The sequence below is a fragment of the Anastrepha obliqua genome, chromosome 5, assembly GCF_027943255.1.
Source record: "Anastrepha obliqua isolate idAnaObli1 chromosome 5, idAnaObli1_1.0, whole genome shotgun sequence".
NCBI lineage: Eukaryota > Metazoa > Arthropoda > Insecta > Diptera > Tephritidae > Anastrepha > Anastrepha obliqua.
The window spans coordinates 96,957,546-96,971,023 of NC_072896.1; the positions used below are offsets into that span (position 1 = coordinate 96,957,546).

The window sequence follows — 13,478 nt, forward strand, 5'->3', positions numbered from 1 at the left end:
TTTGTTCATGAATGTAAGAAGAATCTTGTACTTATATGGGTTCCAGGACACTCCGGTGTTCAAGGAAATGAGATTTCCGATGAATTGGCCAACCGCGGACCAGCGGTTGCTCCACAGGGAACAGAGGCAATAATCGGAATCAGTTCTGCAGAAATCAAGAAAGGAATCAGCGATTATGTATGCAATTTACATAAAGAGCGATGGCCCGATCTAGAACGCTGCAGAACTGCAAAGTGTTTTGTGACAAATCCGAACAGAAAACTGTCAAACTTTCTACTAAAACCTGGAAGGAACTACGTTCGGTTGAGGGTCGGTATTATTAGCACCTTCCCTGTGAGTGTCCTACATTTGCTAGAGCAAGACTACGAGTTTTGGGTTCTGATGTAGTTTGAGTGAGTAATACTCGTTCTCTAAAACTGGAGGATATTTACAGATTTGCCAAAGAATCTGGAAAATTCTCATAGGACTAAATACCTTTATCTCTCTGTCTATTCTTTCCTATCTCTTTCTCTGATACTTTTCTTCTTCCTACCCTCTTTCCAGAGTTCTAAATACAAAGTGATTTTTTGCTTCAGTGTTTTAGGAGCCACCAAATCTCTTGGTGCTCCTTGGCTCGACCGATTCAAATTTCAATTTCAAAATTTCATTTCAAATAATGGTGGAAAGACACAAAATACCACGGGGTGGAAGTGCGTACCTCATTTTCATTCACTCATTCAAATACCGTCTAAATTAACTAAGTAACTGGCTTGAACTTTCTGAAATTATCGAATGGATATCGTATTAAGGACGTGCGAATTTGTATAGGCTGTTAGATCTTTGATGAACACCCATGCGCTCTGGTAGTATTTTTGTAAGGTAACTTCGAAAAACCAATTTTTTTTAAAACGTCGGCTCTTAAAGAATGAAATATATTAATTTTTCCCGAGAAGGCAATTTTTATTTTTATTCAGAAATTCATTGGTTCCACCACTGGGTTTGGAACATTAGCCCTATTCTAAGTTTATTACGGGAACTGGGTCAGGACGGGTCAGATTATGAGAGGCAGGATTATATGGTAGAAATGCAAGCCTCCATTTTATTCTGTTCCATTTTGTATATTTATTGCACTTAAAATGCATTCCGAAGAGTTGAAGATGTGCATACGAAAAGGCAAACTTTGTAATTTGGCTTTGAGTGAACTTGAAAAATAATTAGGACAGAACAACTTATTTCGGGTTTTTTGCAGTCCCGAAATATCGAGATTTTAATTATTATTTTTTTTATTAACTTTAATTGTACTTTTAAGGACTTTTTAAAACATATCCGCCGCATTGCTTCAAAAAAATTAATAAATTACAAAATGTTTACCTTTGTCTGAGATATAAATTATTATTATTTATTTATAAACTCCTTTATACTCAACCTAAGCCTTTAATTTCAAGTACACTCGGAATCTTTGTGTTTCCTAACCCCAATCTACCTTTTCATTTCAGATCTGAGTCCACCTCGAGTTCGATTTCAAGTCAAGTGGACGCAGCTGCACGCTTGGGTGGCTACAAACATATTCCCACTTGGACTACCACACCCATCGCCACAACGAAAATAACCTCACCCCACAGTAAGCACCAAGGAACTGTTGGTGCCAACAACAATGCCTACTATGGCAACGACGATGTCAGCACTTCGGTATTTTGTAGTGGTGACGGTGTCGAAAATGATCTTTTCGACAGCAACTACCCCGATCTGCTGGATATTGCCAAATATGCAGTGGCGCAAGCGACCAACTGCAACAACAACAGCGTGCACTACAACGTAGCTGCAGGAGCGGGCAGTTCAACAAATGGTGCACTTTGTACGCTACCGCGGAAATTAAAAAATACCGGCAAATACTTTAGAAGCTCCTCGGATAGTCAGTCACCGCTGCTGGCGGATAATTCAAGCAAATATGGTAGCAGCACATTGGGTGATGCCAGTTTCCTAAATGAGCTAACTTTGGGCAGACGATTTTCCGCTGAGTCGACCTACTCGAATTATGTTGGCACAGCTACATACACCAGTGGGCAGCGATCGAATAGTTTTCTGAACTTGGTGCAAAGCACAAATAAAGGAAATTTGACGTTGAGTGGCAGTGGCGCTATCGGAGCGACGGCAATGGGAAGTAGTGGCGTGCGACGCAATCCCAGTTTGCCCTCATCGCCGATACACGATTCACATCAACATCAGCGTTCCTTTAGCTCAGCCGCAACGCCATTGCTGGATTTCTCCACGCTCACCTCACGTACGAGTGTCTCCACCACGCCTGCGCCCAGTGTTGCAGCCGTGTCGTCTTCGATGCATCCCACAACGAACACATCGACGGTGGCAGCCTATGACTACCATGCGGCGCAACTAGAACGCTTTCTCGAGGAGTATCGTAACTTGCAGGATCAGTTGTGTAAAATGAAAGAGACCTGCGACACGATACGCAAGAAAGAAGCGCCGATGCGTGTCTCTGTGGGACATTCAGCACAACTGGCCGATCCTGTGATGTTCAATGCGGCACTTGCGGCAAACAATTCACCTGCTACGAACCCCAAAACGACAACGTTGAAGAGCAAAACGTTGCTGCCGGGCCAACCACCCGATCCGCCACCTTATTGGCTGCATCGCAATGCAATGCTTAAACGGCTGAATGAGTCACAATCGGATATATTCAAGAGCTAATGAGACTGAGGTGAGGTGAAACGATGTGAAACGAAGCAGCCAGGTTGGTGAGCAACAAGGCTTGAGGAGAGCCATGGAGGGACTATTTTGCAAGTAACCAAACTGAGAGTACTATTGTTCTAGGGTAAAAAAAAAAGTTGAAAAAATTGTACTGTCAAACGAGAAGTACTCGCAAAATATATGCATTAGGGTGAAGCACTTTTCATACGAAGAAACAAAAACAAAAAAATTTTCTCACGGTCTTTCCATCGGAATTGTAAAATGTATTATATTTTAAGACGTCTGCAAAAAAAATTCGGAAAATATTATATTTGGTTTTAAGTGAGCTGGACCTATTTAAAAATACCTACAAAAATGGAGTTTTTCTGTAAATAAAACTGTAGAAAAATATTATATTATTAAAATATTCCCATAAAAATAACCTCTGATAAATTTTTCTGGTAATTAGAAAGGTGAGAGAATATCTTTCAATAATACCTTAGAAGCCTTATCCTCCTAAAAAGTCAAAAATTTTAATATCGTTCCAGGGCCGCTCTAACATTTCAATACCATTTTTGCAGAACGATTTATATTCTGCCTCAAAATAGGCCTCAGTTCAGCGATAACCTCTTTTTTCGAGCGAAATTTCTTACCAGCGAGCATTTTTTTTAGGTCTGCGAATAGCCAGTAGTCGGTGGGAACCAAATCTGGTGCATGCGGTGGATGTGGGAGCTATGCGTAGTTCAATTCATTTTAATTGATTAGACATAATTTTTTTCTTAGGCCATATGCGGACGTTTCTTTGCAATTTCGGCCGTCAAACGCTCCAAAAACGCTGTTGATGGTGTTGAATTGTCGGTGAATATTACCCCATGCACATCCCAAAATACCGAGACCATCATAACCTTTTCTGCCGATTGATGTGATTTTGCGCGCGATGGACGAGGTTCGCCAGTGGCCGTCCTCTCAGATGACGATCGGTTTGATTCCGGAGTGAAGTGATGGGTCCATATTTCATCCAACCTCTTTTTGGTTTTGGTCAATAGTGAGAAAATGCGGCACCCACTTTGAACAGAGCTTTCTCATAGTCAAATGTTCATGCAACATAAAGCCAACACATCCTTTTGGTTTCTTTACGATGCCTGCTAACTCACGAAATTTCACTGTTCGATCATTTAATACGATTTTGCATATTTTTTGATGTTTTCCGCTGTTATCGACTCATTTGGACGTCCACTGGGTTGTGCATCATCGGTGCCTCTACGACCACGTTTGAAGTCAGAAGACCATTTTGTCATTGTTTTTTATGTTGAAGCAAAGTCCCATAACACTTTTCAAGCTATTTCTTCTCTTGAACGGTATTTGTTCCCATCAGGAATCAGTGTAAAATTAAAACACGAAATTCGTTTTGATTCATTGTTTTGAAAATAACAAAGTAGCGTCACTCTTAGCACAATAACTCACGAACTAAATAAATGCAATAAAACTAGTGCCACCTATGTGTTAGGTCCGTGTCTTTTCAACCCAAGTGTTAATAGCAGTCGCCCTCGGCACGCAGTGGCAAGCCTCAGAGTGTATTTCCGCCATGAAAAAGCCACTCATAAAAAACCGTTTGCGTTTGCAGTGGGCCTATAATTGTAGGTCTCTCCATTTGTGGAACAAAATCAAGGGACACGCCACAAATAGGAGGCCAACCTCGACCAAAAAACCCAAAAATGGTGTAAGCACCAATTACATATACAGCCTTGGCCAAAAGTATTAGACATCCCACTAAAATACAAGTAATTTCTAATGTCACTACCGCAGTGACCTCTGCTTTTTTACAAATGTGTCGCTAGTGTGTTCAACCTTTGATTAAAACAATAAATTTTATTATGGGAAAAGCGCAAAGTAAAGTTAAAGGTATAAATAAAATATTTTGGCATTTTAAATTTGGTATACAAATTTTGAATAATCTTAAGTGCAAAATTATCAAGCGGGTATATATAACTTATTTTTATCGAAAGGCCTAAAAAAAAGTGAACTTTGTTAAGACAAAAGAGTGGCACTTAATTGAGGAAGGGAAGCCTCGGGTTGAGATTGCCAGTTTGGTGGGGTGTTCGTGGTGCGCAGTCCAATGTACAATTATGCAATTTGCGGATAAAAAATCCCACCATAATAAACCAAAAAGTGGAAGAAGAAGCGGAGCTCAATTCGAACAAGACATTGCTCTTTTAAAATGTAAGATAAGTGAGCACAGCATAACATCGCAAACAACCCTGAAAAATGCTACGAGTGGAGCGCCATAAGTACAGCCGAATGTGCCAGAATTGTACGCAGCATGGCCCAGAGGTTTGCTGCTGTTATCAAATCAAACGATGGACCTACGAAATAGTAATGTTGACATCCTAATTCCTTTTATTTCTACTGATTTATTAATAAAAGATCTTTCTTTACTTCAATTTTTAAAACGAAAAATTCAGTAATTATCAGGGTACCTAATATTCTTGGCCAAGGCTGTATATAAACGGTGGTTAATTTTTAAGGGCCGGTATTGATTTTGAAAAAACTAGGCAATCACTCTTGGATTATCATTCGTCCAAATGCGGCAATTCTGCTTATTGACGAATCCACTGAGGTGAAAATGTGCCTCATCACTGAAGATGATTTTCTTCAAAAATTGGTCATTCACTGCCACCATTCTGACCATTGACGACGCTTGAAATGGTCAAGAGGCTTTAGTTCTTGAGTCAATTGCACCTTGTAAGCGTGTAAATGCAAGTCTTTATGCATAATGTTCATCAACGACGAGCGTGAGAGGTGCAATTGTTGGGCCTGACGACGAGTTGAGGTGGACGGCTCTTCAAACACTATAGCGAACAGCAGCAATATTTTCTGCAGTACGAGCTGTACGAGCATGCACTGGTGTTTTCACATCTCCTACAGACCCGGTTTGCTCAAACTTTTGCACAATTTTGCCGATTGTACGCACATTTGGACGATTAAATTGACCGAAAAAATCACGAAGTGCGCGATATAAGCCTGAATAACTTTGACGCGTTGCTCGATTGTGTATCTTATCATGGTTTAAATTGAATTAATCTGAGATTGAAAAATTTTAAATCAAATATAGAAAAAAACCTGACGTTTAGGTATGGTTTACATTCAACATCGGCCCTTGAAATTTAACCACGCTTTTTTATAAAAACCTTTCACTTTTTTATGAAAAATCTTATTTTTGGGGGTACTTACAAATTGGTTCAGCGCACGTAGGTATGTAGGTAGGTGAAATGGTTGAAGACTGACACTCCTGCAGTAGCACTAAAGCGTCGTTTTGATACCATTATGAAACCTCCAACAGGCAGATATCTACAGCCAGCCCAAGCTGTTGATATACATAATGGAGAAGATTGATGGGATTTAGGTTGGCGCACTGCCACAGGCTGTCGAAGAAAGGCGCACCCAGTGACCTTAATCGTTTAGCTGCTAAGCCAGGACATTTAGAGAGAAAGTGCTCAACAGTCTTTTTCTCTGAAAGGTTTCCATAGCTTCTGCAATGGGGGTTAAATGGTAACCCTAGCTTTTCCGCTGGCGTACCGATCGTCCAGTAACCGGTAAACACAGCTACGAGTTTAGAAATTGAATAGCAAGGCGTCCTGTGTCCTTCGTACATCGTATTGGGGTCAAAGGGCTTTCGAAATAGCACATGAGGGAATGGAGCTCCATCTTTTCTGCGCTTTTCTGAAAAATAATTTGTGCAGTTCCCCTTTAACAACTGTTAGGGGGATGCTTATGCCCGAGTAGGAGGGCCAATTCAGTCCCTCCCTTCCTGGCAAGCTCAACAGCAATTTCATGAGCGCACGTAAATTTTAATATTTTTCCGAAATATTTTAGTGGAAATAAAAAATACAAAACATTTTATAAATTCGGTGACAAATCCACAACTGTTTTCGGTGAGTCACCCTAATATCCATATATAATTTTTTTTTGTAATGTTGTACAGTTATTTGAAAACCTTGAAATGTAATTAAGTTATGTCATCTAACAGTAACGAAACATCAAACTCAACTCGCAATTACTCATGTCAACTATATAGTTTTAACTGCGCCAAGCTCTGTAATATATATACACACACACACACATACAGATATTTCATACCTAAAGGCTAAATACTTATAATCATAAGATTCTCTGTAATTGAAAACCCTAGTATTTAAATTACTTGCCTTACGGCATACGAGTATACATTAAACTATAGTAAAGTAACAGCGTAGACTAGCAACAACTATTAGGGGGTGCATCAAAGTGTACTCATGAACGAAAACTCAAGCAACTATTTTTAACTACATACATACATACAACCATTATCTATGAAACACTTACGATCTTGTATTCTTTTCTGACAGTCAACTGCGTGCACATGAGGCATACGCATGTATGTGTGAGTTATCGCATTAAGTCGTTAAAATGCATGAGATCCTCAGTTGGCCAGCTGGTCCTGTTTGGCCGTGCGGCCAATTGTACTTGGAAATGTGAGTTGGAAAACGAAAATATTGTTAATTGTGTGCAATTCAAGTTTAACTTAACACTTAGTTTGTAAATTATCATCAATAAGTAGTATATAATCAAAGATAGTTATTACACTAGGGAGATATAATTAAGGTAATTGAGAATTGAGATTTTGAGAAAATAAGAAATAACAAATAAATTAGTTAAAATACAATGTTGAGTTTTATTTTGTTTACAACTAATAAATGTGGAAAATATGGAGACTGGTTCTGTTCTACCTGATTACGAGTATATACTAGTTTACTTTGCAGCTGAAAAAGTTCTGGGTGAGCGAAAAGATATTTTTCAAATGGCGATGTCCTACGAAATTTCAATATTCGCCATATGCGTTGTGCGTTGCATAACTGGAACAATGGGAACCTGCCCAACGGATACACTCAGTTCGATTCTAGCAAGACTTCGGTAATACGGTTGGGCCCATTGGCACGAACTCCTTGTGGGCGATTCCCTTGGAATCGTAAAAACAAATGAGCATCAACTTAAATTTTGACTTCTCCAAACGCGATTTTTTCGGTGGTGGCTCGTCTGGGGCCTTCCATTCGGCAGTTTGATGCTTAGTTTCGGGTTCATTTTGGAAAGACCACATTTTATTATTATTATTGTAAAGGAAGTTCTCACCTTTTCTCGCCTCTTTAATGAGGTCTTTCGAATGTTGAATTCCGAGCAATTTTTGGTCCTCCGTTAACTTTCGCGGAATGAAATATGCACAGATCTTTCGTAAGCCCAAATTATCAGTTAAAGCGCGACAAATCGATTCATTCAACGGTTCATTTTTGATAAATTTATGAACAATTTCGATGGAGTTTTCGTGATACTGATTTTGGGCGGCCCATATGTTGATTGTCATTTACGTCCTCACAACCATCTCTGAAACGTGTAAACCACTCTTGAACGCTGGCTTGAGATATATAATCATCGCCATAAACTTTTTTCATAAATTCAAATGTTTTGGTAAACGTTGATATTAGTTCTTTTTTCTCATTCTTGTACCGATGACACAAACATACTGACACTTTAGACGCAATAACTTCACTTCCACTGAACCGAAAGTCACCAAGCTTTCGCTGGAAGTCCGCTGGGGATGTTACATCCTACGCAGTAACTCATTAAAAAGATGGCAAGTAGGACTACTTCCCTATCAAAATTGAGTTGAGAGCTACCGTAGAAGTGCTAAGACTTAACAATATTTCTGAGCAAAGCATCGAAAATTTTACTGGAGGCATGGGAAGCACATTGAAAAGTATACAAAATCCTGAAACACAAAAGCGTCATGCAATAACTCCACCGCTAAAGATCTCGAGAATTAGCAAAATATCTATTTTAGATCGGGCGTTCTGGGAAACAGGTAATCCGTACATTGAACCTAACTTTGAGATTCGGTACACTTACGGATAAGTCCTTCAATAGAAAGACCGATGAGGGTATTTTTAAGCCGAACTTGAAAAGATCGATACCAATGAGCGGTTATCCCACAGTCTTTCAAGCGGTGATCCATGAGATAGGAATTTATGGTGAACGATGCCTTCGAAGAGGCATTAGGGTGCCTTCGGAGCGCATCTGTATTTTGTCCGACACCCAGGCAGTCTTATGTGCACTGCAGTCATACATGATAATATCCAAAGTAATTCAAGGAGCAAAGAGCACCGTCTTGCTGAGCTGAGCTCTAGGGCACACGATGTACAGAATGCAGAAATGTGACCAACATCAGGCCGCTCACCGGCTCTCAGTGCAAGACAGCGGTTTTTTATAAAAAAACTGAGATTATTTGGTGATATACGAAAAAAAATAAACCAATGACACTTCGTTGCCGTCTGAATAATGACTGATTGGACGAGTGTGTGAATATTTGTGAAATGATCGTGCAGAATTCGGCTGCCGATAAGATTGTGTTGGTGATATACGAAAAAAAAAATCAACCAATGACACTTCGTTGCCGTCCGAACAACGACTGATTGCTTGAGTGTGCGAATTCGTGTGAAATGAGCGGAATTCTGCTGCCGAATACTCGGTGAAGTGGCAGCGGAAGTAATATAACTTTGACAATTCTACTGCGGATGACCAAAATTTCGTAACCCATCACCCTCGCCAGGACATGAAAACTATGACGTCAATGAATAGGTGGACTGCCTAACGAAATTAGGCGCTAAATCAAGATTCTCTGAATAAAAATATTTCTACGGGCTTCCAAAGTTATTAATGACAGTGAAAACCGGAATTCACAAGACACTTGATGTAAAATCTAGAACACGGGGTAGTCAAAACAATTTATCCTCCCTTCTAAAAGAGCACCAACTGGGCTCCTTAGCCTGGATGGAGAAGAGCTCTCACTGCACACTAAACGTATTTTGTAGTTTCCGCAAACTAGGATTAGTAGAAAAAAGCATCTATTGTTTTTGGGAGCTAGATGGTGTATGGTGAAACATCAGAAGCAGCTCTCGTATGATGAAGATCCACTCTCTCAAGTAGTGTGACTCTAAGTTCATTAGCGATATGGAACAAAAAGGCTGAAGCAGTGCAAACTCATTAGATTCCTCCGATTATTGGCTCATGGTGAAGTACAACATACTACACGAAAGGCAGCAGTGCCCAATGAAAACTAACTATCTAACATCCATAAGGGGCTCATAAAATGTGCCTGCTTTTTTCTCTTTATTTTTTTCTCCACTTTTGTGTGCGAGTTTCATATAAGTTAACCTTAAGGGTCCCAACCAAAAAAAACAATGAAATAACACGGAGGAAAGTAATAATATCACATTGGGACTGAGATGATATTTTATATTCCAATATTATGGCACTTACACTCAGCATCAGGGGCATCGTCACACTCTCTAAAGAAGTTTAAAAGTTCAATGGTAGCTGAATTTGTGGTACTTGGGCGATTAGCCCCTTCGTGAGTTCACGCTTCATTGTTTTAGGAGTTAAACTAGATCAAGCTTAGACGGATCATTAACAAAACCTATGTTGATACATCTCAATGTCCGCCAGTCTTTGTAGAGATTCTATCTCAGTAAACAGATCCGTACGCCGAATGGGTTCAGAATTCACAGAGAGAACGTAGGTTCAAATCTCGGTGAAATACCAAAATTAAGAAAAACATTTTTCTAATAGCGGTCGCCCCTCGGCAGGCAATGGCAAACCTCCGAGTGTATTTCTACCATGAAAAGGCTCCTCATAAAAATATCTGCCGTTCTGAGTTGGCTTGAAACTGTAGGTCCCTCCATTTGTGGAATATATAAACAGATACATGCTTTGCAGTTGCGAACGCAATCGATTATAAGGTGGAGTAGCCTGGTATCAATCTTAGTTCCGCAGATAATGTAGCTCATTTCTTTTACATATTAATCATAAATGATATATTCGCAATTATGGCAGGATTTGTCAACCGATACTCCGGGTTTATCTCTAAAATAAATTTCTAATAACTGTAAAGTATTTCTCTATCATCTTTGCGGTGAGAAGAGACATTACTTCGAGGCCTTTTACGGCAGTTGTGTGGATCATAATACCCAATGATCTCAACAAGTATGTTTCATCGTGTCTGCCCTCGTGTGACTAAAATTCTGGTATTTTAGCTTCCGTTGCGTAATTACGCCTGGGGCATAGCAGGTTTGGGTATTAGCTCTCAACCATAACTAGTAATCAAGTGGTGGTTCATCCGTATCTAACCCTCTCTTCTACTTCAGCTCTCTCACTTCATTCTTACCTAACCTTTTCCTAATTTTTTCCTCTTACCCTCTCTCCCTTCAAGGGCACCACAATGCACGAATTTAGGACTCAAGTCAAAGTGAGAGCTGTTATATAACCTAACCTAATATATCCTACGGTATCGATTTTTCCCATTTTCAATACTCAACTACTTTGGGGCAATGATAAGCTGTGCCCCAAGTTTCGTTGAACTTTTATAATAGTTTCTTGAGGGAGAGAGAAATCATTATATGGTCAAACCTATTCTGGATCAAGTGGTTACTGTTCACAACCATTATACGTCTATAAGTAAGTTACAATTTACTACTGCCGGTTCAGTATGTAGAGCTATACTCGTACAGGATGGTCGGTATAGTAGATTTGTTTACACTATGCGTTACTCTGACAGTGGTACTCCTTTTCCGCCGGAAAGCTTGACAGAAAGTCGGTATCCGCAAAATGAAATGAATCAATTTAAACTTGAGCCATTGAGAAATATTGTACACTTATGTTGTGTAGCCCAAACAGTGCATTTACTGAAAGGAAGTCACAATGATCTTTCTTGCGAAGTTCATTTTCATCGCGGAGTACAAGAAAAACTAACGCATCTGGAAATTGTGTGAGCGTCGAGAGGCCAATGCATCATCAGAGAGTAACAGTTTGGCTCGATGGCATCAACGACTTGGTAATGGTAATGGTAATAGTTGTACGGGCTTGGCCTTTATGCACTGCGACCAGATTGATCTATTGTCCGCCCAATTACCTAATTATAATTATTTAGTTTATCGAGGAATCGAACCAGCTCCTTAGGAGTGACCAATTGTAGGTCTTACTCCTCTAGTATCTAGGTGCGAGCCCAGGATTCTGTGTCTCCTGTGGCCTAATACCTCACAGTTGATGACTAAGTGTTCCATAGACTCCTCTTGATCATAGCAGAACTCCACAGAGTAATCTTAGGCCCTTTTTATCTAGGGTTATTACAGATTTTGCTCTGTTGGTATTGAAGTTCAAAAACGTTTTGGAGTGATTAAGGCCGCTTGTGACGTTCCAATGTTCCCTGATCTTAGTTTGGATCCATTTTTTGGTTTCCTGTTTTCTATTATTTTTGTTAAATCCGAAAAATGGGGTTTGCCCAAGAAAGAGCCCTTCTGCCCCTTTTTTGGCATAATAGTCTGCCCTGTCGTTTCCTTCGTGTCGCGCATGTCCTGTTACCCAAATCAGTGCGACCTGATTATGTGTGGCCAGTTTGATGAGTGCATTGTTACACTCTATTAGGACCTTTGACTTGAATGTGAAGCTATTCAAGGCTATGAAAACCGATTGGTTGTCCGAAATTATTTTAATGTTTATCTTCTCGAACGCTCTTTTGTATGTGACCTCCACTTTTTTCCAGAGCTCCGCAAGGAGAATCGTGGTATCTGTACTTAGTGTTAAGGATTTATGCGCTCTCGGCCCCACTATTCCTGGTCCTACTCCTTGGAGCGTTTTGGACTTTGAAGATGCTGCTGGAAACGCTATTTCGGTCAACAGTGAGCGCTACAGAGGTGTGATAAATTATTTTTTATGAGTAAAACGGTATTTTGGATGCCAAGTGGGGTAATCGTTTTATCAACCATCTTGGCGATGTCAATTAGACAACCTGCAGCTGCGATTTAATGCCGTTAGTTCTTTTCTTTGTTGGGAGCCGTGAAGTATCGTTGCTAGGTGAAGAATCCATTAACGAACTCAGGGCCTTAAGGCGAATATAGAGCACGCCATGCATGAGATAGAGCCACAAGACATTGCCGAAGTTTTGGAAAATTGGATTAACTGAATGTGCTACCGCAAAGCCAACCGAGGCAGCCATATGAATGAAATCTTGAACCATAAATAATAAGACTATCTCTTTCGAATAAACTGTTAATATTTCGAAAGAAAGCGGCCGCACTAGCGGAACTGGTTGGTGTATGACTACCACCGGGCAGAAAAAGTGTTTTCTGATAGAGGTCGTCCAACGGTAGTTAATTGGTAAGCCTCCGAGTGTGTTTCCACCATGAAAAATTTCTTCATAAAAAGCATCTGCCATTTGGAGGCGGCATAAAACTATAGGTACCTCGCAAACAAGAACAAACATGAAGAAAAGCTCGGCCAAACTCCCACGAAATCACTGTATGGATTATCTTTTATAAAGAATCTGCCAAAGTCCGTTAAGAGAAACCACTAATTGGACTTTAGATGTGTTTCACTTTATAATGAATATCAAAAAATTAAAAAAAAATAGACTCTTAAATTTTAAATTTCCCACATTCTTCGTTCAATCTTTCGCAATATGTAAGAATATACATAGATATGTGGGTATGTACACAAGCTCCACATAATTGCAGTTGAAAGGTGAATTTGCGGCGGTAAATTGTTCATCGTCGCCCAGGCAGCATTTAATACACCATTTGTACATGAAAAATATGTATGCGTTCAAACATATGGGTAAATATATAAAAAACAAACTGGCATTTTTGCAGCACAATGGTGGCTGTCATGGTTGCAAATTAGCTGCAGCTGTAACTATGTGCACTACAACAAGAATTGCAACCGCCGAGCCGTAT

General features: G+C 39.9%; 1 protein-coding gene across 1 annotated transcript in view; it reads left to right on the forward strand.

The window, feature by feature from the left end:
• The window catches only part of LOC129248467 (uncharacterized), a 148,533-nt gene extending 144,398 nt beyond the window's left edge, over window positions 1-4,135 (forward strand). The window contains exon 4 of the mRNA XM_054888021.1: window positions 1,476-4,135. Coding sequence (XP_054743996.1) covers window positions 1,476-2,685 — 1,210 coding nt within the window. The 3' untranslated portion in view covers window positions 2,686-4,135. The remainder of the gene's footprint in view (window positions 1-1,475) is intronic.
• Window positions 4,136-13,478: the final 9,343 nt, after the last annotated feature.